The sequence below is a fragment of the Tinamus guttatus genome, unplaced genomic scaffold, assembly GCF_059628265.1.
Source record: "Tinamus guttatus ecotype Peru unplaced genomic scaffold, ASM5962826v1 Tinamus_guttatus_pri_ptg000004l, whole genome shotgun sequence".
In the NCBI taxonomy this organism is placed as follows: Eukaryota; Metazoa; Chordata; class Aves; order Tinamiformes; family Tinamidae; genus Tinamus; species Tinamus guttatus.
The window spans coordinates 5674060-5702027 of NW_028288538.1; the positions used below are offsets into that span (position 1 = coordinate 5674060).

The following is a 27968-nucleotide window of genomic DNA, read 5'->3' on the forward strand; positions in this document are numbered from 1 at the left end:
GTAAAGCAGCAGAGAAATGCAAAATTGTGTCAATGGATGTAATTTATATTGTCTTTTTAATATATAGAGCCCTGGCATTGATCTTGTGTGACTGTACAGATGAAGAGATGTAATTGTTTTTTAAATGTTTAAGGAAAGAAATGAAAAAAAAATGATGTGTTTACTACTTTGCTCCTTGCTTTGTTTGCTGATGCCCCAGGTATTCTGTTTAGGGAGATTTTAAAATAAGGATATCACAGTTTGGAGGCACTGAGGAGACCAACTACTGGACCGTGGCACTGGATGGGTTAATGCCGCACAGCACGGCAGCTTCCCAATGCACTAATGGCTTAGCTGAGGCCAGGACTTTTTGTTTCCTTTACTAAATAAAGAGCCAAGTTTTTGTCTCCCCTAGAAATTGGATATGCAAGTTCTGAAAGCCAAAATTTGTCGCTGGATAAAAGGAGGCTTTTGCTTCTCAACCTGTTACCGCCCAGATAACCCCGCGAGGCTTTAAAGCATCCCTCGGAGGAGCCGGCACTCCTTCAAAGCGGGCTGAGCCGGGCAGCAGTGTCTTTATGCGTTACTGCTTCCCAAATGACCTCTGCTTCCTAAAAGGCTGTCATGCTAAGGCATCTTGTGCTGTGGTTTGGGGCTAATTTCCAGCCCAGAAAAGTCTATCGTTATCTCACGGCCCTGTGCCCCTCTCCAGGTGAGCGCTCCAGTGCTGGTCAGCTGTAGTACAGTAGTTGGGGTGTCTCTATTTTAGAAGCAAACAGTGAAGCACTTTATTTTGGTTATGTTTGACCCAATTCTGGTTAAAGATGAAGTGTGGCCAAGAAAGACCTGATACTTGGAAACAAAAACAAACAAAATAATAGGTAGGCAAGGGGGGGGGGGCGGTGTTACGAGAAGGTTCCCCACCTCCTCCCTGCGTTCAGACCCATGGGAGTGTCACCGCGTGTATATACTGTAAATTATTTATTGAGAAAAATGCAAGTAAAATTTGAGGATTTTTTTGACAATAAATTTGTGGGTCTCTTTTGTTCCTTGTGTGTTGCATTGTGCTGTCTGTCCTTCAGGATGCAAACGCCATCACCTCTGCTGCATTCTCTCTAGAGCAGCTTTCTGAAGTCTGCAGCCCATGGACCTACCTCCTTCTCTGCCCTAAACTCTCACTCTGGGGTCTTATTTATCTACAACCAAATGAGGAAAATAGAAAAGATGTGTGTGGGAGGAGACAAATGTAACTAATGAAGTGAGCTTTGAAAGAAGGCCAACTTGCAGCAGCAACATGGCACAAGATGCTCAAGGCTCCCTCCTTCCTCCTCCCAGAGGCTGAGGAGCGCAAACCCTGGCTGCCCGGTGCATGGCTCCTCGGAGCAGTTCCTGGGAATGAGCACCTGCAGCTCCAGCTCAGCTCTCGGCCCAAACTGGGTCTGGTACTGCCCTCTAAAGCAGGAACCACAACTATTTTTCTTTTTAGCATTCATTTTCCCCTTTTATAAAGCTAAAGAAATCCGGGTCTCAGCAGCTGGGACCAGGAGGCCGTTAAGGCCGAACACATGCATACGGGTAGAAGACACGCTGTTTCGACAGATTCAAGCAGAGGCATTTGAAAGCCAACCTAGGCCCCCGCGAGTACTCAGCCATTGCGCAGTGTCACAGTGCTGTTCTCCCCAAGCAGCTCCTACTCCTTTGCCTGCAATGGGGACCTCCATTTTAGTCATGCACAGGCTGCCACAGCTCTTCAGGAAGGTCAGAAACGCTCCAGACCCCTGGAAATAAGTTCAGTGGAAAAGAGCACAAGCCCTTTGGCCGCTGGCATGTAGCTTGCAGTCTGAATCCCCTGGCCTCCCTACCCTCCAGAAGGGGAGACCCAAGCACAGCCCGGCTCCAGCAGTTCTAAGCAGCGTGAAATAAATTTCAGGAAGAGCATCTAAGCTTGGAGAGAGCATGGAGGAGAAGCCCTCCCAGCCACCTCCACCTCTTCCCCACTGCTCTGCTCCTTGGGATGAAGATCCCCAGCCCTTCTGGGCACTCTGCCCCACAAGTAGTGGCCGTGTGGCCCCCAGGTGGGAACAGGTCCTGGGCACAGCCATGTGCCCAGGGCCCGGTGCTCAGAGGCGGCCATGGCCCTCGCCTGCCGGCAGAAGAGGGTTCAGCAAAACCCGTCTTTTTGCTGGGAACTGGCTGCCCTCTAGAGGGTCAACTCTGGCATGGTGCGGGCTGAAAAGCAGGGTCCTCTCCGCCTCAGAGACATCTCCTGCCTCAGGGGGACCCAAAAACCTGCGTCCCCCGGGCACCGCTGCCCCACGGGCCCCCTGAGCCTCCATGGTCAGGCCAGGTGAGCGCGAGGTCGCCCTGGAAATGCACAGAACGGGCCCCGCTGCGGCCCGTAACGAGCAGGAGCACGTGGGGCGCCGAGCAGCGGGAGCTCGGCCGTGAGGCTGGGCACGTCGCTGCCAGGAAAAGGCCCTCTCCAGTTTGGAGAGGTTCTTGTCACTGCAAACCGCCAACGTAGCGTTACTGCGGCACTTCATCTTAAAATACGCCCCGCTGCTGCCACAAACTCGCGGCCCCGGCTGCTGGGGGACGCAAGGGCCATGGGTCGCGCTCGCCTCACGGGGTGCGAACATGCAGGGCACCTGGCGCTCAGCGAGCCGCCCGCGCCGCCCGCCAGGGCCTCTCGCGAGCAGCGACGCCGCTCCCTGCCAAAGCGCCGGCGCGGGCGGCCGGGTCAGTCTTTCCATGAGGAAACCCATTTGTCAGGGGCATGTAACTCAGCTGTGAAATCTCACTCCTGCCTGGAACTTGGCTCTGCTCAGCAGCGAGGGAGGCTGGAAAAGGCCTGAATCCAGTGGCTACAGGTGTGGGAAGTAAAAGCTCTTTCTACAATGAGCTCTTAGAGCTTTGGAGGAGCAGCTTGAAGCCCCACACTGGTTCTCGGCATCTTTGTCTCCGATTAAACAGGAAGAGGACCGAGTTGCTGGAGACCAAAGCAAAGCTGCCCCAAGGCTGCAACACGCAGGATGCATTCGCTGCTCACCTAGCAACCTGCAAGGCTTCAAGCTGATGTGCTGCTGGTCCCCGGGCGCAGAGGGAGGCAAATCCCAGCCCACAAAGGCTGGGAGCTCCACTGATATACGGGGAACACCAGCCCTTGCACTGAAGAGAGAACTCCCTCACGAAAGTGTCAAAAAGTTTATGCATCTCCGTAGATCCAGAAGATGGATGTTGGATAAACATACTATAAAAGTCAGTCCCATTCCAGTGAAATCGTGGTGGCAACTGGGGAGAAAACACATAGATTACCCCAGTCAGGTGGAAATTCCCCTCTGAAGCAGTTCTCAAGTCTGCATTTGCCCTTTATCACTGCAGATGGTGTAATTATGTAGAACAGTCGAATTGCATGTTTTCACAACACCCATCCACTGCGGCTCACAGGAGATGGGTCCTGACATCCCACGACATCTCCACTTCCGAGCACACACTCTGTGCTTACAATGTGTGCACCGAGCTCCCAGCCTGGCTGCAGCTCTTCAGAGGACTATAGGACACCACCTGACACACCAAGCTGGCGAGGTTTTGAAAAATCTCAGTAACACTTTTTAATATACAAGAATCAAAAGTACAGCAGTTTTACAATGTAGGAAAATTTAATACATACTATATAAACAACATATTTACATCAGAAATCACTAGGACAGTGGCATTTTTTTCACAAATATAAATTAATATTAATTACTGTTTTTAGTCAACAGGTTTAAAAGTCCACAATTTTACAGTAAGAGTCCTTCTCTCCCGGGTGGGGAGGTGCAGGTCAGGAGGAAATGGGTGAAAGCAGACAAGTACTTCTGTGTGGATCACGTAAACTGTTCGTATGGACTTCAAAAAGCTGTTAAGTATCCACTCAGTTGGGCATGGCAGCACTGTTTGCAGCAGCTTTTAGTCTGCAGGACTTCCATCATGTGAATTCATAACTTTACACCATTTCCAAAAGGCCCGGTCTGAAAAAAAACTTTTTTTAAAGACTTTTTTAAAATCTTAAAATAAATCTTTTAAAAAAAAAAAGGGGGGGGGAAAACAACCCAGCAAGGTGCTACTTGCAACTTTCCTCAAAGAGGCTAGAGGAATCCTGCAGCTGCACCAGCTGCTGCCACAAACACTGTAGTGAGAGTTATGGCTGTGGACCTGTCCCCTCCCATCCCGTTCACATCCAAGTGCCGACGTCTGGTTATGGTCCCTATTTCGAGGGGACAAACACAGGTGTGTGCTCAGGGAGGACTTCCTTCCTCCCCAGTCCAGTTCTTCAAGTTGTTTTAGGCCAAACCCACTGAAGACCCACTCACCATTAGAGAACACAACTATGTGACTGGTTAGTATTCAAGCCAACAGGGCAGCAGGGGCAGCTCTTCATCAGATACAGATAAAGCTTTTGAAGTTGCACAGGTTTCTAAAAGGAAACCCCGAACAATTTCATGCCCAAAACCCAGGGCAAATCTAGACATGGAAAAATACCTCTTGTTGGGGTTCAAAGTCTGCCTGCACCAATCGTAACACTGGTCTGGCCAGTATTGCCTTTTGCTACAACTGTATGGCACAAACTGTCCATCTCAACGGATGAATATGAATGAAAAGAGCATTTCCTCTTTGCCCCTCTGAGCGAGGAGGTTTCTTCCATGTTCACAGTAAAAGCTAATATCTCTGAAAAGAAAGGACCTCTTTGTAGAACCTCACAGCGGGTGCTCCGTCAACGCACCTTAGTAAAAATGCAGTGGAAATGCATTATTTCAACTCCCCCATCGCCCCTCCGCTCCAGCGCAGACTTGCCTTTCCTCCCACTGCACAAACACACGTGGACCACTTCTTCAGGGCGGTGCACTGTATAGATTCACCCCTAGAGAAGCAGAACTGTGCTGCTTCTGGTGTGTTTGGCGAAAAGCTCAGAAATAAAAAAACCAGCGGGTGGGGCGGGGAGCAGAATACCTCCTTGCCTTCCAGAGTCATGATTTAATGTGTCTCTACATCTACCCTGGGATCGGCCCCAAGAGGACTCCTGCTTGCCAAAATCCTCACTGATAGGACACAGGTCAGAGGGCCACCCCTCTTTCGAGTATCACAGTAGGGGATGAAGCAAACCCCATCTGGAAAGGGCCAAATGCAAACATGCAGCTGGGCATAGGTGTTCTTGGGGCACAAGGACGGGCAATCGTGCAACTGCTCCATGCGCAGGAAATCATGGATCCTTTCTCAGAGGGTTTAATGGAGACATGCCCAGTTAAAGCAGTGGGCTCGGAACAGCGAGCATCCCAGGATCACAGCGGATTACAAGGAACGTCACTCCTTCAGCACCAAGCAGATGGGAGATGTGGGGCTTGTTAGTGTTGATTTGTGCGTGGCCTTCCAAAGTGCTAGCTGCAGGAGGCACAACAGCAGCAAGGCAGAGAAGCCAGTCATGAACACCCATCTCCCCTGCATCTTTCACCAAAAGGACATCACAGCTTCCCAGGGTCACACACTGACATCTTAGAAAGAAGCTCAATATTCGCCCCTACCAAAAGCAGCAGTGTGGAACAAGCCTGATCTTTAATACTGAGCTCCAGGAGATGAGATACACCCCCAGATACCATGATCTGGGCAGCCCAGCTGCTTTTTAATCTCAAGGGATATCACACTTTTAATGAAGAGCTTCAACCTAAAAGAAAATATCACTGAGTCTACTTTTGGCCAGGAATCACAATCACCATATTACACTCTCCACACTGGACATTATTCTTCATAATATACTGTGATTCTAATACTTTGGATGAATGTTTCCTCTGAAGTCCATTCTACTGGACTGCAAACCATTCTTCTCCCTCTCTCTGTGTTGGGTTCCTAAGACATTTGCTCCAAGAATTTTTAAGTGCCAAGAGTCCTGTACTCCTCACTCTCCCTCACTCCTCCCCAAGACTGGGGCACTCCAGTGACAGGAACATGGGGAACACCAGGACCTCCAAATGCCTAGATGCATCTTTTGCCCTGGTACACTGCTGCTTCCAGACAGCATGGTCCATATTAGTTACTGGACCATACAAGCTGCCAGTGTTAGGAGAGGAGCTTTGTTATGAATTCCTGAGCCTTATTCACTGTGAAATACTGTTCTCATCCCAATTCATTTCCTACTGCTTACACGTGAACTAAGCCTTGACTAAAAAAACCTGTTTCTTCTTCACTTATCTCAAGCTCTCTGGAGCCAAGATTTGCCTAATTCCAGCTCTGGAGGTGGGTGGAGGGTTCCCTGCACCTCTTCTGTTGCAGGGGACACAATGGCACTCGAAGCAGAGCCAGCTTCTTGAAATGGATGAAGACATGAGAAATGCATGTGGCCAGGAAAGTGATGGATTGTCACCAGCATGGGTCCAACTCCTTTGGAGTCATTCTGCAGAGATGCTGAGCCCCTCTTTTCAGCCAAACCCTGCAACAGGAAAAGTTTGGCTCTTGAGGGACTCCACTGTCTCTCCCTGGACATATCTTCTCATTGCCCTATGCTGGTTACATGCCTAGCCCAGCCCAATCAGTTTATCCCAAATTCCAAAGCAGCATCTGTCATGTAATATCAAGTCAGAGCAGGCATACAGCCATCTGCACAATCTAAGCAGCATCAATCCGCCTTCTTGGTTCTGGGGAAACTCTGTGGCTGGAAAAAATTCACTCGAGTCCATCAGACTGGGGAAAAATAAACCAAAGCAAAAGATGTCACCCATTCCTCCCAGCAGGCAGCAAGCCTGGTTCCAACATTCAATTGGAGAAGGGGAGAAAATGAAACTGGAATCCAGACCAGAACTGAGAGCTAGGGAGAACCTTCCTCCACCTGCTCCCCCAAAATCCTCCTTGACCCAGCAAGATGATAGCAGCATGTTCAGAGTTTCTGGCTACTGGTTTGAGAAACCAGCTGCTGTTGCATCAGACCAAATATTTCAGACGTACGCTTTCCCCTCTTGGTCACTTTATGTTTTCCGTACATTCCAGTTATAATCTGGATTATTTTTCTGTTCTAACGACCTATCCAGGGGTGACCGGTGATCAAGGGGTGACTTGGAATCATGAGGGGATTTCTGAGACGGGGGCGAGCGAGGGTCCGACACTGCAGGGTGAGGTGGAGGGAGAGGCTGTTTATAATCTCCCGATTTGTCTGTGTGGAAGGACCGGTAATGGTCCGAAGGTCCTTGGCCGTGGTATCCCATGGGCGGCCTGTGATCGGACATGCGTCGGAAATCCTGCTGGTGGTAATTCTGAGGCCGGAACTCATCGGATCGTCGACGCTTGGAATCATGATGGTGCCTGGAGGAAGAAAATGAATGAGTGGAAATCGGTTCCCCATGGTTCTCATAAAGCCCTTCCCCTTCTGAGGGCCAGGGGATGGGTATTTCTGTCCCTGGACAAGGCAGTTAAGCAAGTTCATAGCCCTCGGAAAGGCTGATAAGCTGCTAGTGAACCACACCTCCATGTTTACCACTCTCTCAGTCTAACCTAGTTGCTTGCACGTCACTTTATCCATTGCTAGGTGGCATGCACAAGTGGCTTCTAGCTGCCTAGCTGGCATACAGCCAACTACAAAGTATGGGAGGGAACACAAAGTCCTGGTGCCCGGCTGGGACTGCAGCAAAAGGGGAACATCATCACCTGGCTGGATCTACCTGGAGGACATGGGATTTTGGTACAGCCCAAGTCTGAGACAACGGGTACAGCCAAGTCTGAGACTTTAGATGCTACAGCAAAATTAAAGCCTTACCCAGCGACAGACAAGAACAGTCCAAAAGAACAAACTCAACTCAGCAAGCAAACTTGGCAGATCTTGCCTTTAATGGCAGGCCCAAACAGTACTGTTACTGCCAAAAATCCCATGTATCACTTGAGCTGCAGCTCCCAAGGGTCAAAGTGTCCAAGATCAGGCAGGCGACTGCCTAACACAGCTAAGGCAGGCCAGCTGCTGCACCCCTGGGCTGTTTACACTAGCCTCATACAATAAATGAACTTTTGTTTTTCACTGTATGTCTCTGGACTGAGACTCAAACTCCCAATGCTGAATCCACAGCCTATGTCCCCCGACACCTGCCTGCCCCAAGGAAAACCTGTCCACTGCAGCTGGGGACATTGCTGCAAACTCCTCCCAGGCTTTTTGAGCAAGCAAAGCATTACCTGTCGTAATAATCTCTGTGGCCTCTGTGGTCTCGGTCACTGTTGTACTGTTCATAGGGCCTCTTGCGGGAGAGGTTATTTGGTCTGTAGTTCCCAGAGCTGCGATGGGGCTCCCCGCGAGATCGCCGGTCCCCATAGTGGTGGTCTTTGTACCAGTGCTGCTCGTACTGGTGATGTCGCTCCCCGCCCCACACCTGGTTGCTGTTGCCTCCATAGTTGAACTTTCGATCCCTCTGCCAGTCTCCTCGGTCTGCAACGATGAAAGCACACACAGTCTTTCGTACTTCATTAAAGTCCATTACTTCTTTGCTGAACTCTCAAAGAAATCACAACAACTTACTATCTTCCTGTCTGCAGCACCCTTTACAAATTTCACAACTATTACTGTGTCCCCTTAGCGTTCTCCCTTAACTATGTGGACTCAATTTTATTATTTTAATTTCTTTATCACTACTCTAGCCAAACTTTTCCGTCCTGTTCTTATACTCTTTTCATCATTGCATCACCATGTTTTCTAGCCCAGCAGTAAGTGAAAATGCATGTTCTGTCCCATCATCTCATAATACCCCATCCTCTCCAACATGAGACCTATGTTTTAAATGTGACCAGACCCAAGTTCTGCAAGATCTGTATCCACGAGCAAACAACCATTATATTGGCATGGAGCGCTTTCTCCAGCTTCCCAGTGTAGGACTCACCTGTGTTGCTGAAATGCCTCTTGTTGGGATGGCCGTAGTTGTCACGTGGGTGCCCATGCATTTGCTGCTGGGCATGGGAAGGGGGCATGTGGATCTTCTGGGAATGAGGGTTGTGAGGCACGTGGGACTGGGACATCACTGAATCGCGGCTGGAGCCTGAAGGCTCTGGGCGGAAGGGCTTCTTCATGCTGGACATGTCCTCCTTCTTCTTCTGCTCCTGCCAGGCACGAGGGAGAGGGTTACAGTTCGACTGCTTTCCCAGCGGAAGATTCACACTATGTGAGCAGTGGCCTCATCTGTCAGGCTCTGGATCTATCTGGACATCCCCTGCACTGTGAGCCACCTGCTTCTTCATGAAGGTTTTGTGAATTAACTCTGCCCGAGCATGGACACAATGGGAATGGTGCAAGTGTAAGGGAGGACAAACAACTTTGCCCCCACAACTCTACTTCTATATCCTATATCTTTCACAGTGCAGCACCCTCAGCCTTTTTACTCTCATGGCCAACTCACACTGCTGTGTCACACCAAGCACTACCTCTTCTTGGTTAAAGCAGCCAGGGCAAAGCAATAAAGGTGATGAGCACCTTTAGATGAGAGAGGAGAAATTCCACACAAAAGAGGAGGCAAAACCAATCAGGGTTGTTTGGATTTTAAGACAATTATAGTGTGCCAATGACAATAAAGAAAACCCACAATAAAGATATGGTAGGTATCAATATTTCAAGTGTAACAAGTGTTAAAGAGAGTACAAAAATCTGTCCTACAAAACATAGAGGCAGAGCAGTGCTAATAAACTTCTCAGGGGAAAATAGGTCTTGGATTCTAATCCAAAGTTTTACAAGTAGTTTGTCAAATTCACAGAGTACACTTGGAACCAGAGTAAGGAGCAATGACGCTAACACAAATCCCACCAGCAAAGCTAGGACAGAGAAGAGCACGAAAAACTCTGCTCTTCCCAACTTCTTCCTCACTGAGGGAACACACATCACATCTCACCTCCTCTTCCTGCGATCTTTTCTTATGGGCCATCTTGTAGAGTTTGTGCAGTTTTCTGGCATCAAATTCTGTGAACTTTGACACAAATATCCACAAGTTCCTAGAATGACATCAACATTTTCTGTTAATTGCTAAATGAGCATTTTAACTGCCACCTTCTTCACTAGTGTTCTCAAAACAGATGGTGAAGTTCCTCTAGCAGACGACCTAGGGGTCCCTACCCAAATCTTTGCGTTGCCATTCCTTGGCTGCAAGCAGAATTTCCCATTGTCTGATTCCTACTCAGAGGTTCCTCCCATTCAAACACAGAGCACAAGACAGCCACCCCTGAGGAGTTCAGACCATACAGGCAACGCCAAGGATGAGAAAAAGGAAATTATCCCCCCAGTATACTGATTGGGAACCAATGGACAGGATCAGCACATAAAATCTTACAGCCAGTGTCCAGCCCAGCTGAGAATTGAGTCCGTGACTAAGGCAGAGCCTGGCAGCTCTCCCGCAATGTGAAGGATCGTGCCGAGGCCAGTCCGTGGTCCAGAGATTGTTTCCCAGCTCTGAACACATACAAGTGCCCAGGGCTTTGTCTACACAGGGGCTGCACCATGTGTAGGCCTGTGTCCAACTAACATCAAATCAGTTCTACCCTCAGTGGAAAACTTTCTCCTTCCAGTTAAGGAGAGAATGTTCCAGGACCTCTCTCTGAGTTCTTCAGAGTAAAATAAAGGGTTTTTTGTTGGCTGAACTAATGAAAATCAATTTAAGTGAGACCAACACAATACGCTGATGCAAACAAAACCTTTATCAGAGACTGATCAAGGACTGAGTGGACTAGGGCCGGCAACACTTCTTTCACAAGAACATGTTAATACGAGCAAAACGGCATACTTACCATGCAAAACCCAGCAACCTTGGAGTACAATTTTAAAGTATATTTATTTTTAAAAAGTCAAAAAAAAAAAATTCCCTCACCTTCTCCATAGCTTGATATGATCCTGGTCAGTGTAAGCTTTAAGGCACTCAGAGATGCGGTCCCCTATTTTTAGGAGGCAGTTGCGCGTGTGCTCCAGCTGTTCTTGAACTGTCAGTCCCTTATCAGGCTTATCTAGTTGCTTCAGTGCTTTCTTCACTGGCCTCATCCTTTCCTTGCACTTGAACAAGCAACAGAGAGCACAAGGTGATTCATTTGGCACAGAGCTCACACTCTTATTAACCAGACAGAGCTGGAAAAAGTTCATTAGCTTGGGTACGAGCTTTGTCTGACTGTTAGGCAAGGAGAAATCAGCTGTGAAAACAGCAATTTGTTAGACACGGTACATAAAATTCAGAAAAGATGAGAGTCTCCCCCTCTCCACTGCCCTCCTTTTAGAGGTGAATGATTTTCTTCACCAAGAGGGAATGCAAGGGAACCCCTTAGAGGAAACCCCTCTAACACAAGGCAAAATTTTGAAGAAAGTTACTGAAACCCTTAAATAATGCTATTGATTTGTAAGATTAGGGGTTGGAAGAGCTTTGATAGCTCTTTCAGTTGAGATGACATTGACAGCAGATAGCTGGCTGACACAGAAGAGTCTGTGTGAGTGACTCTTACAGCTGATAGTCTCTGAGTGGCCAGAGGTAGCCACAGGAGAGCATGAAGAACTCTCTCCCTATGAGTGATGCGTGGATTAGTGCTGTGCACCTGCCCTGACATTTACACATGGCCTTGGAAAAGACGCAAGTAAACTCCAGCTACCTTGCTGGGGTTCTCTGCTACTGTCTCCCCAGCTCCCCGAGGAAATACTCACTATGCTGAATGTTTCCTGGTCCAGATCATCGTCCTCATCTTCTCCAATAGGGATCGGTTCACTCCCTGCTGTAATGTGGACAGGACCTTGAGACCTCTTCCCTTTACTTCCAGATTTGGTTTCACCACCTTTAGGCTTTAAAAGGACAAATTATACACATCGCATGATGACCCAGACTGCAGGATCCCAAGTGATCCAACAACCTTCACACTATTGTTACTGGTAGTTGTTAAATCCTGGGCACTGCTCCCATAGCTCTCCTCCCAGGATCTCAAACTGTTTTGCTGCCATGTCTCTGTTTAGCTTTATGTCATCCCTGAGGGAGCACAGAGAAGTCACAGGCAACATTTTGGACATGGATATGATGCTTATGCTTACATGGATTAAAAACTTCGAGGACTTGGAAGAGAGATTAAGCTAAGAATATACATCTCTTCCAAAGGGCAGTGCTCAGCCTGATGATTACAAGCGCTTGTGTGCTGTGGGACATCGCTAGTGCTCAGACCCTCTGGAAAGCAACCTCAGATCATGGCCTGAGAAGTGCAAATTTTAACCTATATGACTTATCTGTGGTCTAAGTCCTTCAGAATCAAGGCCAAAAAAAAAAAAAAAACACTGAAAAGCAAACTTTCCCCTACATATAAAATAAATCTTGGTTTGTACTTACAACCTCAATGTCAAAACACACTGGGCACAAAGTACCTACCTGTTCTTTGGAGAGGTGCTTCACATTATTATAGAGTCTTTTACCTCTCTCCAATTTGAACCCAGGCTAAGAACAACTGTACCCAAAATTCAAGGGACACTTCAGTCCATAAATATAGCACTGCTTTTGAAACATTCATTCTCCTGAGTCCTCAATGGCCACAATGACAACTCACAGTTGTCCTAGGGGCTTAGGTAGTTGGGTTGTTCTATGTGAATTTAAACTAGAGGGGAACACAGACAAGCAGCTGCCAACTCCGTAACAAATCACAGCTGAACATCACTTTGAGCAGAGCGCTCCAGGCTCCTGCTCTTTTCTTCCTTAACACGAGCTGTTTGTGATGTTACTGTCATCACAGGGTCTGCTGTGTTTTAAAGACAGTCCGATCAATCTCCTCTCCCTTTCTTCTCTCATTCCACAAGCTTTAGGACACATTGCCTTTTCTTCACAGCAAGAAATTCAGGAGACCTGGAAAAGGGATACCTTACAGTGCTTCGGTGATGTCTCTTCTCACAGGGCCTTTACAAATCACAAGTCTCATGTCTTGCCTCTCAATCAGATGCTTTCCTATGCACTCTTAGACTACTTATGAGAGTATCACATACCTTTTCTTTCTTGTCTTTTGTCTTCTTTTTCTCTTTATCACTTTCCTTTTCTTTCTTAGTGCTTGTCTGTTTTTCCTTGTTCTCTTTGTTCTCTTTCTTCTTCTGTTTCTTTTTCACTGGGCTCTTTTCCAAGCCATCCTCCTAGAAAAGCAGTCACAGCACAGTCAAATTTGGAGTCTCTCCCTTCACATACAGTGTCTCCCATAAAACTTGCATCCATGAAAAGTAGATCATTTTTGAGCCACATTTGTCTCATTTATCTGTCTGTACTAACCAGATAGAAAGTCCATCCACCCAGCCCTTCGCAGAAGGGCATAAAAATTAGATCAGCACCAATATGTAACTAACTGGCAAGCTCCAGAGAAGCGCTGCCTAGGCCAGCTGCACTGGAGAACGCTCAGTAACTACCCACAAGGTAGATACTGATCAGAGCATGAACAAAGAGCCTCAGGCTATAAACCAAACACTCAAGAGATGCTTTTCTAAGCAGCAGCATGACCTTGGTACACTCCAGCTTCAGCACTGGCTGACGTACGGAAAAGGAGAGGGAAACAATTCTTTCTCTCCTTTACAAGGCCAAAAGATTTTGTCCTAAGACAACCTTTCCTTCAAGGCAACATTCAGATGTGTGTGGCTATTCTAGGATCCACCAAAAACCCTTAAGGTGCTAGTTAAAAAGAGTGGGAAAAGGTCCCTCTCAGGTCCAAGCTGTTATGGGAACACACTCTGCAGCTCCCCCTGAATCTACAGGGCATTTGTAACAGGAGCTTTTCAAGCTGAGTTTCTGTAGCAATATAACCCAAAGAACCCCTCAAAGTTGCTATCACCAAGTCAGCTCACCTTGACTTCACCCTCTTCTGACTGGTTGTCTGAATGCCGAGGAGAAGAGAGTTCATTCCCATGTTCATCTTTGACTTTGGGAGCCTTGTTCTCTTTCTTCACCCGTGGTCTCCTCTTCTTCAGCTTGCCCTGGAGAAGACAAAGAGCAAGTCAGAGCAAGCAAAGAGCTGTGGCTGCTTCCTGGAGACACATCCCATCTCACCAACACCTCATGCATAGCTGAAAGTCCTGCTTGGTGGCAGGAAGCCTGAACAGCCCCAGGAAGCCCAGTGGGTCACGTATGAAATTAAATGATCAAATTTCAGACAGGAAAAGGACCTGTCTGTGAGATCTGAGGAGCCAAGAGAATATCCCAAACATCTACAAATTGGTTCATACAAAATGATGACACTGAGGTGACAGAGCAGGAAGCTACCTGATTTCCACTGTCATCAGGTATTTCACAGATATTTAACAGAACGCATAATGGGGCAACTTCCAAGTGAGAGAAACAAAAGATAGAATATATCCAAAATATATTCCAGACCAAGCTATGCCCTGTGTCTGGAGCTCGAAGTGCCCCTTACTGAGGACTAAGAGTATAGTTAGCACCCAGCTTTCTTCATTCCACCATTTTCTGAAACCTTTTTAAAATTGCAGTGGTATCCACTGCTGAAAAATAGCTTGATTAAACAGGCATGACCATCCCCAATTTTCCCGTAGTGGTTTGTACACAGAGCACACTCAGCTCACACAGGCTTAGTTTTTAGTTGTCAAAGTGGAAAATTTAATCTAGAACTAGAGTGTTACGGCGAAGTCCATCCATTAGTGTAGTCATTATATGTCCTCTACCAATTATCATTTCAGTATCACAGGGTGATCAGACAACAGCTTCTCATGCAGAGATTATTCAGTGAGTTGGGAATACAGCCTGTCTTGCTTCCCACCCTTGAACAACCACCCATCCTGAAACCCACAGAATCAAGTACCCGTGTTCCTCACCTCTTCCCCATCTTTCATGTTTTCTTTCTTGTCCAGATCTTTCTTCAGCAGTTTCAGTAGATAATCAACCCGGGTCTGAAGCTGTTTTCCCTGCGGTTTCTTATCTGTCTCAACAGGTAGGATCTTTGATAAAGAAAAAAAAAGAAAAGAAATACACCCACATGCACCTATCAAACCTCAACAGGAAGTGATATACATGAACAGTGGTCCTTCCAGAGCAGCAAAGGGCTGGAGATGCTGCACCTTCTGGAGAAACAGAAGGCTCAAACAATTTTCCTATGCTTGACGATATCCCACAGAGACTCTGCTTGTCTTTGCCATCAGGAAAGTTCCTAGCAACTGCAAAGATCCCTAACCTGGGCTTTTGTAGAAGAAAAAAAAAGAAAAAATATTGCAAACTATACTGGAAGCCTACATTGCAAAATTGAGTTCACTCTGCATTTTGACATATCAGACTTGTTTGCGACAGTCTTGTCACAAGACTGGTATCCTCTGGCAGCCTGAGACATTGATACGGTAGTGACAGAGCCAGAGAATGTTGATCAGAAAACAGGGCTGCAAGGCTGCCACTTTGTGGCAGGGTTTCTCAACGTGCCACCTATGGGTACCTTACTACTTTACTGCAATTTTGATGGTGTGTCTCAGGCATTTTTTTTCCATTGAAAAAGCCCTTCTGAACTTCATGTTGGGAGGCTCTTAGCCCCAGTCCAATCTTTTCTACAAAGCTAGAGGGGATGTCATGGGAATGGGATTTATGTTGGCAACAAAGCTGAGCCCCGATGTTCCCCAGGCCTGTACTGTGAATCCACCGCCCTTCCACTGTGCTGACACAACAGCTGGTGGCTTATTTTTAACCTGGATCACTTCAACACGGCCCCCATAAACAGTTCTTATGGGAATGGCCGAGGGACAGAGAAGCTAAATGGAGGCTCTCCAGCTGGCTTTACTGCCCTAGGCAAACGCTCAAGTAACTATACCCTCAGTTAACACAGACCAATCATGACATAAGCAGTGTCAAATCTGTGAAAAATTCTATTCACACAGAGATCCACACTCAAGTGTTTGTGAGATGCTCAAGGAAATATCATCGTGATTATGCATTGCATGCTCTGCAATGTGCACGTAACTGCATGTCAGCATCACCATTTTCCTCCTGCATCATTTCAGTGTGGTTCATATGGTACCGTTCAGAGAAAATTTGCTGCCAATCAAATAACATAACTGCTTTCCATCAACCATGCAGCATTCCACAGAGGTCATTGTTTTCCTTGTTACTATTTATTATTGTTTTTGGAGTGCTTACAAACATATACATCTGGTTCTGGGACAAATCAAACATGTTCTCTATGAACACTGTCATGGACCCGATGCAAGCAACATGCAAAGCAACCTACCTTATCAGATAACTTCAATTCCGGATCTGTTTTAATTAGCTCCCAGTTTCCATAACCATGCTCGTAAATTCCCACTAACAAGCGAGAATCCTCCTCCACTCCCCAGTCTACATCAAAATGGGCAGCTTTGACACGGCATGTCAGGCGGTACCTGAAGGCATTTCAAACATGAGCTACTTTTAATGCTTCGGGGGGGGTAAAGCAAATCCACGTATCTAGGCTAGTCCCTTTCCACCACAAAATCCAAACTCCCTGAGCCTCTTTCTGCATTGCCTGCTCAGCCATTCAAACTCACTTCTTCCTTTCCTCCGGGTCTGTGGGAATGGATTTATGCAGCATTTCAAACTCCTCTTCGTGCTGGATGATGGATTTCACGTTGACTTGGACGCCAGAAATCTTGATGGTAGGACCTCTTCTCTTCCCAGGTCCTTTCCCTGTTCAACAACAAACACGTCAAATTAGAGCACTCTTGCAGGATGAAGGGGAAAAGTCTAGAGAAACAGAGATCAAAACCTTACTCATCATCTCTTATGTCCATAGTGTCTTGTGGCATTAAATAAATTGGTGGATTGGATCTCTCCCCTAGAAAACTCATGTTTAGCAGACAGTAATGCAACAAAATGGCACTCTCCAGTTTGAGCAGAGGACTTGTAGGTTTCTCTCTGTTGATGGTATCTGTCTAGCAGAGATGTCTTTAGGCTGCCATGTGGCATATCACCCTGTCCAGCATGGGAACAGCCTCACCCATACCACAGAACACTTCCAAAGCTCTTTAACAGCTGCACCCAGCCCTCCTGCCTACCTTCACCTGGATTTTCTTTCAGCTGTTCCTCGTATTCCTGCATTGCTGACACACAGCTGTTGTGGATGAGCTCCCCTAACCGCTTCAAATCAGCTACAGACTTATCCACCAGCTCAGCATCCCGAGCAATGCACTCGAGCCTGGGAAATGGGGGAAAAAAAAAAAAAAAAAGAAGGAAAAAAAAAAGAATTGGAAGTTTTCAATAACTGATTCTGCATTGCATTCTGCATGCTGTCCTGAACCACAGCTCTCCACCTCGCTGCCTGCTGTGGGCAGAATTCACTCACGCTTAGATGCCCCGGGTACCTGCTCTGCACGACTACAAAACGATGCTCAAGTGCAGACTCTGAGACTGCAGGTAAAGAACACCTGGGTGAGCACGGCCTGTTAATACGGAGCAACGTGTGCATCTTTTGCACAGAGGACAGGCAGCCAGTGCGTGCCACCTCCCCTTACAGCAACGCTGCATGGCTGAGCAGTGCTGCTCAGAAGGCCCCAGCGTTGCCTGCCACAGACTTGTGGGGACACGTAGGTCCCAGCTGTGCTATTAGAGCACTCAGCCACCAGCCCCAGCCGACACACAGTACATGTGTGAACACAAGAAGCCCACATGACTGCAGTCAGGGCAGGAAACGAGGCAGTTATAGCTTGTTCTGTGGTCTAACAACAGTAATGCAGTGTGGAGGCAGTGCAGCAGATCCAGCCCTTTGGATTTTCTGCTATTGAAATGAAGGTATTAACTATCTCTTTTGGGAGCAACCAGCTCCCTCTCCAACTACCCAAAGTTTCTTGATGCCTTCCTAATTCTGTATTAACTCAATTTAATAATGGCCAAAAGCTGACATCTGCTGCCCCTCCAGCTTGGTTGGAACTTGTTATGTCAAAGCCCATGCCCAAACCTTGCCTTTCTCAGCAGAAGAGTACAACCAGCTGAGAAAACAAGGTCATTTCTCAGACCACCTAGGCAGGGATTGCAGCCTCAGCTCAGAGGCCTCAGGAAGGGCTACAGCTTTCCAGGCCCACCCGAGCGCTTTTTGACCTCCCAGGCTTGGTGCTGTGTGGGGAGTTTGTGTCCAGCACCCATAGCAGGGTGCACACTGCAGTGCCCTGAAGCACAACAATCCCTTGTGACAACCCCCAGAGCCAGGGTGGCACTTACCGTTCAAGAGGCAGCCCGAACTTCTTATAAGCCTTGATAAACCTAAACAAAAAGAGAAAACAGAAACCAAAGCAACAGCTGTAAAAAAAGTGGCTTCAGTATCACAAATACACTTGAACATATTAAGTACAGCCTGCCCTGTTATTAACCTGGCATTAGAGTCTGATTAGATAAGACTCACTCAGGACTGGAAATCTTAATTCATTAACCCCTGCAAAGAGTTTTGTGACCTCTGCAGGAGAGGAATACAATAATTATAGTGAATGCTGGATGTCTGTCAGGTGAGGAAAAAAAAACTCCTAATTTTAGTGTAAAAAAAAATGAAAGAAAGTCTTGGCTCATACCCTATTGGTAATTATTAACTTCATTTTTTCCAAGGAGAAAAGCAGTGTTAAATCAATGTCATCAGTAATTTAAACCTCAGGGTGTAAGCGTAACAAACTAACCCCTAACAGCCAAACACGGAGCAATCCATCACAGAGGTCTGCAGGCAAGGATTGGATCTACTTTTAAATCTTATTATTTTATTGTGAAAATCACTACCATTGCTAAAACAGGGCAAGAGTCAGACACCTTTGTTGCAACTGGACAATGCCTTATGCTAGGAGTAGACCAAATGGCTTCAGCCACAGATTATTTTTAAACGAGTATTAATTCTTTCTCCTCTATTTTTTCCATACTGTGCTCTTTCAGCCTCCTGCTAGTTTGCAATAACCTGCGTTTGATACAGCTCACAGTGTGAACATCTGTTCACATCTTCCTTCCTTCCCTATGGTTTCAGGGCTGGATATGGGTCAGCCACCATAACATGAGAAGTCTGACAATCTCCAATTTAAAAATACATCAGCTCAAAGACGAAGAGAGCGCCAAGGAAACTTCACTAGGTTGCCTTTCCCATCACTAGCTGAAACTCTAGGCAGAGCCATAAGACAAAGGCCTTTGGGGAAAAGCTCAGGGATTAAATGATACGAGAATAAAGTGATGCTGTGGAATTTAGGCGTCCAACTGACTTGAGGGACATGCTGCAGAAAAAGCTACATTACTGCTCTGAGCAACTAGACCACTCCTTCTCATGGGGTTATATTGCCAGACAGAGCCCGCCATTCACTTAAGTTAAATCAACAGAACTATTGCTAGAAAAATATCAGGCTGGCCAAACTCCTCAGCTTCTCCAGCTCTGCATCCCATGGCAGCTCAGCTACCTCATTTGTAACATGGAATTGGCTCAACGGACTCATCCCAGTAAGGGTACTTACAGCAAAGATTCATTTTAGGAAGGAATCAGTCTCACAGAACAATTCACCAAAAAAAAGATGCTTTGGGAGAAAATTGCCCCAGGTACCCAACACTGAACATGAAAACCTGCCCCGATGAACCAGCTTCACTGAAACCACAGATGTGTTTATCACTGAGTATCTCCTAGATTAATTTGGGATTTTCTCCATCTGCATGGGATTTCTATGTTTGTGTTCTGATCAGCCTCCTGCGCTTGGCACTCACCTCCGGATTTCGGCATCAGTAAATCCTTCCACCGTATCCTTCCTAACACTCCGTGGGCGCCCTCTGCGCTTCGGCCTCTTCTCGTCGTCGGTATCGTCCGTCTCACTTTCTGATCCAGACGATCTCTGCAGCCTTCTCTTAGTTTCTGCATCTGATTCGCTGTCATTTGTCTGAGCCTGCACGTACCAGAAAGAAAGAAGTAACGGGGGATCAATCTGCCACACTTGCCATCCCTCCCATGTACTGGTACTATTTGCTGCTGAGAGTCTGTAAAACACCCTGGCATCTCTTCCTGAGGATGCAGAGACCCATGTCACCCACCCAGAGAGACTGGGCACTCCTGCAGTTTCTAGCTAGCTCAGGCTCCTGTGTAGTTGGCCAATCCCTCCCTTTACAGCCTTCCAGCCAGCAATTTCACAATCATGTTTTGCTTTACTAAGGTATAAGACACAAAAACACAGTGATTTTCCATGGATTTCTTCCACATTTGCTTAAATTCCTTGATAGCCGGCAGGTTTGAAAAGGAAGGTACCACCAGAAGTGAATCTGGAATAATCAGACATGAAAATATCCTCCTCCTCTAATTTTCGCTTTGACATTTCCCTCAGCTTATCATAGAGAATTGCCCTTCAATGTCCCAAATCTCAGCAGTTTTCCTTGCACATTCTGATTTCTGTTGGATTTATACATATGATATAACTACAGAATTGAACTTGGGAAGACCACATATGATATAACTACAGAATTGAACTTGGGAAGACCCTTTCTCTTTTGCCTGATAAAGACAGGTTTAGGCAAAAACAGCCCAGGGAGCTACAGAGTGAAAGGAAAGAAACAGCCATAAGAGCATGAAGTGCAGTAAGATCTGCATTACATACTTGGCCATTTTGCCCTGTGCTCACTACAGGTTCTTTTTTATTTTGTCTGTTAACATAAGAGGAGCTGTGCCAAACCCAACATGTGCACTTACACTGCATTACAGAGCATGGGCCAACACACGATGCCAGCAAGAGACCAACGTGCTACCTCTGTGCTTTCTTCTGAACTAATTTTGGAGGAGGGAAAGCAGCACTCAGATGGCAAGAACGCCTCCCTCGAGTCCTGCCTTTGCCAGCTCTCGCCTCCTGCCTCTCAGTGCCTCAAGACAGGCAGTACCTTTTTAGTCGAGCTTCGGATCCTAGGCAGCATGTAGATCTCCTCCAGTTCTTTCTGCCTTTCTTCCTCTTCCACCTTCTTCCTCTGCTCCTCAGGAATTATATCATCCCAGTCCTTCTGGGACCTCTCATCCAGCTCTGTCTCTTCCTCCTCCATGGTTGCAAAGTTGGCCACCTTTTATAAGCAAAAAACACTCTTAGAAATTCTCTCCCCTGGCAGGAATAGCCCAGAGCTGTCAGCTAAGCCTCAGCTTCTTCCCTACAGGAATTTTGCCAACATTTCCATAATTACTTTATAATTGAACTCTGTGTCAATCCATTCCTGGTTCCTTGCCATGTCTTTGGGCTAACAGCTCCTGAGGAAGTACGTGCAGTTTAAGAAGTACTGCTAAGTCTTAAGTTACTGTTTTTGTTTCCAAATTTGGTAAGGCCTGGATTTTATTCACAGCTTTCAAGACCACTTACAATCAAATGAAAATCTACCAGAGATAACTGCTCAAAAGACTGCTTTGTGCAGATCACCTCTTATGTGGCCCGATTTGCTCTGTCCATCATCAACTATGGCTCTGTGACAAGACGTGGGGAATGCTGTGGGCCACCACCTCCCCAAAGCCCCTGCGACCAAGGCTCCATACCTTGAACTGCGAGAGGAGCTCGTCAGTGGCACTGGTGGACACTTCATTCTCTCGTGTTTCGGCCAGACGCAGAATCTCATCAATGTCCATCTCCTACCAGGCGGAGAGAAAGAAGGATGAAGTCGGAGGGTGCCAAGTGCGGGAAGAAATAGGTTTCAAGAAAGGACCCGTGGGGTGCAAGAGCTAAATGTGCCTTACAGCAATATAAGCTGAGTAAAGGAGTGTAAAGATCTGCAGGGTATCATCACCAAGGCAGGATGAACTATGTCAAGTGGTACAAAACAGTATAAATAAGGGTGACAGGTTAGAAGAGAAGGAACATCAAGGCTAAGCAGCAGGAAGATTTTCCAGACGGTATTAACTGTGGATTGCTCCCCTCAGGGGAAGCTTGCTACTTGGGCTGTTAAGAGAGTTCATTCAAAGCACTCAATAACAAACTGTCAAGCAACACTGCACTGAGGCAGGAAACAGCGACCTGTTCAAGAGTGTCGACTCCTGCATCTCAGAGAACCACCAAAAAAGGGATGCTGAAGCAGTGCTCAGAGGAGGCGGGAGAAGAGCTTTCAACTGGCCATGCTCTAGCTAGCTAAAGAATCCTAGAGGTTCGTTCAAGGGACTCTCTTGGTGGCATTTACTATTTGACCCGCAGCAAGAGGGCTCTTCTCAGTCTCTGGTCCCCCAAACCCGCAACTCTCTTCCTTCAGTTTCTCTGGGCTCACACATGTTCTGTTCACTGACTTGCCCTCTCACACACAGGGCAAGCACAAAGAGGCAGCAAACACAGACAGTGCCCCGTGCAGACCTGCTGAGGACTGTGAGCAGCCACGCTATTTAAATTGCAATCTACCTGAGGCTCCGACTCTTCCCCTTCAAGTTCCTTGAATAGATCTTCAGCTCCAAACTTCAAAATGGCTGTCAGCTCCTCTTTGTTGAAAGGATTTGAGCTGCAAAAAGAAAGGATCATGAAAATGCGTTTGGAGGTACTACGCCAGCTCTGCTACAGTAGAGAACCACTTTTTTTCCTAACTAGAACAGGAAGTAAGATTCTTTTAACTAGCACTAAAAAGGAATTTACACTCAGCCCCTCATCTCTTTCTTCCCCGAGCACGGACAGCTACTGTAAAGCATCATCATCTACGTTTTGAAAGGAAATAGGAAGAGTATGAGGTCACTGCGAAACTGTAGCTATTCAGTAATATCACTGACAGGTTCCCTCACACCAGAATGATCTGTGTCAGAAAAGAGAGTGAAAACAGATACTACACCAGAATTAGTTCTCATTTGCTATCTAACATTAGTCTGTGTGTCTAACGGTTGCATGAACCAAATTAGTGGAAGCTCACATTATTTCTTAGGCTTTGACGCTGTTCTCCAACAACTGAAAAAATACGGGGAAATACCAGAGGGATGATGCTGGCCTTGCCACGCTGTATCTGGCACTTCTGCTACAGTCACTTACTTGGATCGCCCAGAGTTGTTGTCCAGAACAGTCCGGCCGGTGGTGTCCATGCGCTGGATTACCAAATGATCCAGGACCATCTTCTTCTTGGCCCTCTCGATGATCTCCTCCTCCACCGTTCCCTTTGTGACTAGCCGGTAAATATTCACCTGAGGGACAAGAACAGAACAGAGCTACTTCCTGGACCTGAACACGTTCTGCTGATACAATGATGGGTCACCAAGTTGTTTTCCAGGAGACTAGTCTCCTTATGTGGTCTCTTCATGCACAGATGTGCATCCTTTTAGAATATATGTGTATTTTTTTTAGAATAAAGAGCATATTCTTTATGTATCAGTGAGACCAATAAAAGACAAACTGGTTAGCAGTTTTATGTGTAAGGATAGTGTAAAAATCTTCTGAAATAATGACTCCAAACTAGCACCAGAATTTTCACTGATATAATAAAATCCTGAAATCCTACTAAAGATGGGTGTTCTACTTTTTTTTTTTTTTTTTTTTTTTCCCCCTTCAAGGCAAGAAAGAACTGCGATTCCTCTGGCTGGCTTCTTGGTTTGGAACCAACCCAGGACCAAAAGCCAACAAAAAGACCTGGCATCTGGCAATTTTGGGCTCGTTTTTTGCCTCTTGGCTTTTAAAAGAGTTTCCCTTGAGTAGAGGTTAATCTCTGGAGTCAAGACTGGAGGTAAAACAACCATGTTTCCAGAAGCTCTGGTGATGTGGCAGCCTTCACATCGGCTAAATGTATGTGCTGAAGAGAGAAAGGAAAAAAACAGGTAACACTTTCTCACCTGCTTCTTTTGTCCAATTCGGTGAGCCCGGGCCTGAGCCTGAAGGTCATTTTGGGGATTCCAGTCCGAGTCAAAGATAACAACAGTATCAGCAGAGGCCAAATTAATACCTAGCCCTCCAGCTCGCGTCGACAGCAAGAAACAGAAGTCCTGTAGAAAAAAACAGAGGATAGCCAGCTTTACAATACAGACATAAAATAGCAGTGGACTCAAAGGTGCATAGGAAAACAGAAATAGATGGAAGCTACTTTGTACGTATGCTTCTTTACAGCGCAGAAAAAAGAAATGGGTTTCTTCCCACAGGCTGTTCATTTAGGCAGACCTGCAACCCCTGGTCTTCAGGCCAAGGCAAGAGGTGAAGTGGTGCTGGTGAGGGCGGTGAAAGGTGGCACATGTGGCTGTGGACAGGGGAACCCAAACGGGACTAGGGCACCTTGGAGTCGCTTCTGAAGGTCACACAACGCTGCCCACCGCCTGCAACGGTGGGAGGCCAACACTGCTGCTCTTGCAGTCTGATGCCTGCTGGAGGTGAGACCAGCTCCAACATAGGCTGGGGGAGCAACAGCCCATGGGAGGGGAGAGATGGGATTTCTGAGCCCTTGTGCGTGTCTCCAGTAGAAGGAAATGGCCACTGCTATGGGCAGTCCTGCATACCTGCCCCTTTCTCTGCCACCTGCACTGCTGTCTCGTCTTCACTTTTATTTGTTACCCTTCCAGCTACCGTGAAGCACCTGCCTGTGTCTCCTGTGCCAGCCAGAAACCCCCAGTTCAGACTTCTGGAATGAGGATGGATATTTATCCTGGCTGTGGTGTAAAACAAGTGCCCTGCACCAGTCACTGTGAGTCAGCAAGCAAGGTCGGATGAGAGGCTTTTGATGCCCTCTCCTGTTCGTCCTCTAGACCTTTCAACACTGGACTCCACTGCGTGCCTGCACTTAAAATTTCCCTTTTGCCTCTGCCATTTCAGATCCCAAAACAGCCTCCGGCTGGAGGAGTTATTAAACAACTGTCTCATTCCTCGGGTTAAGCGGGGAAAATGGCTAAATTCTGACTCTTCCCAGGCTCTCTGGGGCTTTCTGGAGATATGACTTTCAGCCCTGACCTTTGGATGGGGGAAATTTTAAGTAAGCAATATGAATATTTGCAAAACCTGCTACATTTGTGTCTTTAAAAGCATCTAGGGTCCTGTAAAAAGAAACAGACTGAACTAATCCCCTCCTGGCAGTCAGAGCCCGCAGCTCAGCCATCAACGCCCGCTGCTCGGGCATCCCCCCGGACCCCGCGGGGGCAGGAGCGCCCCGGCTGCTCTACCTCGGAGCCGTCGGCGTTGAAGTGGTCCAGCGCCTGCTTCCGGATCTCCCCTTTGATCGAGCCGTCCAAGCGCTGCAAAAAACCGACAGCAATGATGAAAGAGAGAAGGCGAAGGAGCCCTGAGCAACTGCTGCACCCAACTTCTGGGAGCCCTACAGCCTCCTGCCCTGCCTGTAGCCTGGAGTGTTTAATCATTAAAAATAACTGCCAATTAAAAATAACTGTGCTGCTTCAGCTTGCTGCGTCGCGAGGGCAGGAGGGGAGGTATGTTCAGGCGACAGTCACACAGTGGTGACACTGCAGCTCTCATTACAGGCTCCCAGCCAGCATCTCTGTATTTGCTGTCCTCTCCTCTGGGTTTATCAACAGGCCGAGGCCAAAGCAGGGGTCTGCTGCAGGAACAGTTTAGCAGAGACAGCGCTTTACTGACTGACCTCATGTTTACTGAAAATGCACCCCTCACAGCAACCCTCAGGTGCCAGCACCAAGTGAAAAAACAGCAAGAAAGTTGTTGAGGCAGCATAAGATGGATGAAAATAAGATGCACAGCACCCACTGGCCTCTAACCAGAGGGGATGTGGGTATCAGCGTGCCCTGAAGAGGGAAGCCAACAGAGGAAGCCAGTTCCAGTGCTGAGAGCTCCCTGCACAAGCCAGCCTGCTCTTAGAGGCAGAGACGTTTGCACTTGAAGGCTTTCAGCATGTGTGCATTAGTTCTCAGCTACATTGCTCATGGGTACAAGGAGTTTCTAGCAGGCAGGATCCAAACCAAGAGGTGGTTTAGTAATTAATACCCATCAACCAACATTCAACCCCACTGCATTCTCCTTCTATAGATTCTCACTTTATCAACAGCAGTATTCAAGTTGTCATAACAGACTCAAAGGACATATTATTCCTACTCTGAAGAAGGAAAAACATCTGCAAAGACAGAAGTGTCTTGCCCTGGAGGCTCCACGTTCTCATCTGGTTTCTGCCTCTCATACGTTTCCCTTTCTTGAGCGCCAGACCGAAATGAAGGAAGCTGCCAGCTCCCACCAGTGTGTTTCAGTAAGTGTCACCTGCAATCCCAGCCATCAGCCTCTGGGAAACCAAGCAACTCCCATCACCCAGGTCCCTATCACAAGTCAACCACACAGTTTTCCCCACTGACATTTCTCACCTGAAAAGGGTAGTGTTTGATAGTCAGGTATTCTGCCAAGATGTCCAGCATCCTCACCATCTGGGAGAAGATCAGCACTCTGTTGCCCCTCTCACGCAGCCTGGTCAGCAGTTTGTCCAAGAGAATTAGCTTTCCACTGCTCCTGATCAGAGACTGAAGAAGTAACAGTCATTCCAGCTGATGCTTTCCAGCCTCACCCGTACAAACGCTGCACAGAAACCTCACAGAGGTCTTGTTTTTTTCAGATCAGGCTTCTCCCATACCTCTCTACTCAAATCACCTGGATTTACACAGTAGAAGCCAAGCGTAAAATAAACCATCCAAGATAGCTCTTACTCTGCATGCACCTCCTACTCTAGATGACCTCAATGTGCTGCCTGTAGGGGAAAGGGAGGGCAGGAGATCCAGTGGCTCAGATGTGAGGACAGCTTCCACTGGACAGAAGCAGCAGCAGCAAAGCTTTGCCAGATCTTATTTGGGTAGGAGAACAGGAGGAAGGGCAAAATTAAGGAAAATGTGGCAACCGACACCACTGCCCACCTGCAGGGTCTCAAGGCCATTTTCTCTCTCATTTTCCTCAGGAGGTTTGATAAGGTAGCAGTGGTTGCAGCACTTTTTCAACTCCATCACGATGTTAAGGAAACCAGATGTGCTGCCCCTTGTTCCCTTTGAAAGCGCCTTGTAGTTTCTTGTCAAAATCCACCTGTAGACAGGAAAAATAAAAAGTTCAAATCATTTCACAGTGCAGAGAGAACATGCTGGAGCCTGAGAGGAAAAACCTCCAGGAACATCTTGTTCAGGCATCAATCCCTACCCCACCACTTCTACCTCCCTTCATTTCTTCTATATGATACTGCTTTATCCTCCTCACTAGAAGAAACCCTGATCTTACTTTTCCTTTCAATATTTTAACTTTTTAACATTCATCGGCACCACTATTTTGTGGGGAACTTTACTCCTCCAAGAAAGACACAGCCTGGGTCCAGCTAAATTATATTACTCCTTAAAAACAAGACTAGTGGCCTGGAGATGGGAAGGATGACATAAAACCTTAAATTCCTACTGCAGAGCCCCTTATATTACAGGTGACTGCTGTCACATCGCGCTTGGAAGGACACAGGATACTAAACCATATTCCCAAGGCATACAGAAAGATGTGCCCATTTCTACTGGCACTGCCATCATCTTAATAAACAACTCACTTGTAATACTGCTTCTGCAAGGCAGACATTTCCACACGGAGGATCTGCTCCACTTTGGCTGGCAGAGATTTCTCCACATCCTTCTTGACTCTGCGTAGGAGAAATGGCTCCAGGACTTTGTGAAGGCTCTGGTAACCATTCTCTCTGCCTTTCCCGTGATCCTCTTCAAAATCCTCCCAGAACTCAAACCTAGAAACAGAAACGAGTTGCAGAGAGAGATTAGAGTATCAGGACCTGACAGATCAGCTCATAGCACAGCAAAGAAAGAGATCAATTTATGGGAACTCAAGGAATAGAAGGTTCCCTCTACTCTGGCTAATCAAGCACTCAAGGCAAAGCAGAAACTCTTTGGGTTCAGGCACCTTCCTAGTATCTTATCTTTGAGCTCTGCTGCTCCACACTGAGTCCTAGAACTGAAACTCACAGGTCATCCAGCTCCCTGCTTTGCTGTTTCCAGCTGACAGTTTCTGAATTTTCCACAGACCTTCCTCTAGGCAGGGTCTGACAATTAGATTTCGTTTTACACTGTTCTGAAGGCTCCTTCGTTTTGGAGGATTTTTTCAAACTGTTCCACTGAAATGTGAAAATCTGTTTTTCTTCTCTACTCAGTAGACGCTCAAACTT

The 27968-nt window shown here is 47.0% G+C and overlaps 1 protein-coding gene across 4 annotated transcripts in view; it reads right to left on the reverse strand.

The window, feature by feature from the left end:
• Positions 1-6510: 6510 nt before the first annotated feature.
• Positions 6511-27968, reverse strand: part of CHD2 (chromodomain helicase DNA binding protein 2) — a 54470-nt gene continuing 33012 nt past the window's right edge. For 3 of the 4 annotated variants that reach the window (XM_088538886.1, XM_088538833.1, XM_088538717.1), the window contains 23 exons: positions 27345-27533; positions 26683-26845; positions 26143-26295; positions 24982-25053; positions 23671-23820; positions 22880-23028; positions 22268-22364; positions 21421-21513; positions 20787-20960; positions 19632-19807; positions 18132-18173; positions 16973-17112; positions 16466-16604; positions 16171-16321; positions 14777-14899; positions 13796-13924; positions 12956-13096; positions 11645-11779; positions 10830-11008; positions 9861-9960; positions 8862-9078; positions 8164-8413; positions 6511-7305 (listed from right to left, as the gene is read on the reverse strand). In XM_088538886.1, the coding sequence (XP_088395012.1) occupies positions 6972-7305; positions 8164-8413; positions 8862-9078; positions 9861-9960; positions 10830-11008; positions 11645-11779; positions 12956-13096; positions 13796-13924; positions 14777-14899; positions 16171-16321; positions 16466-16604; positions 16973-17112; positions 18132-18173; positions 19632-19807; positions 20787-20960; positions 21421-21513; positions 22268-22364; positions 22880-23028; positions 23671-23820; positions 24982-25053; positions 26143-26295; positions 26683-26845; positions 27345-27533 (3496 nt within the window). In that variant the 3' untranslated portion in view covers positions 6511-6971. The remainder of the gene's footprint in view (positions 7306-8163; positions 8414-8861; positions 9079-9860; positions 9961-10829; positions 11009-11644; positions 11780-12955; positions 13097-13795; positions 13925-14776; positions 14900-16170; positions 16322-16465; positions 16605-16972; positions 17113-18131; positions 18174-19631; positions 19808-20786; positions 20961-21420; positions 21514-22267; positions 22365-22879; positions 23029-23670; positions 23821-24981; positions 25054-26142; positions 26296-26682; positions 26846-27344; positions 27534-27968) is intronic. The other variant, XM_088538780.1, reaches the window with a different exon arrangement.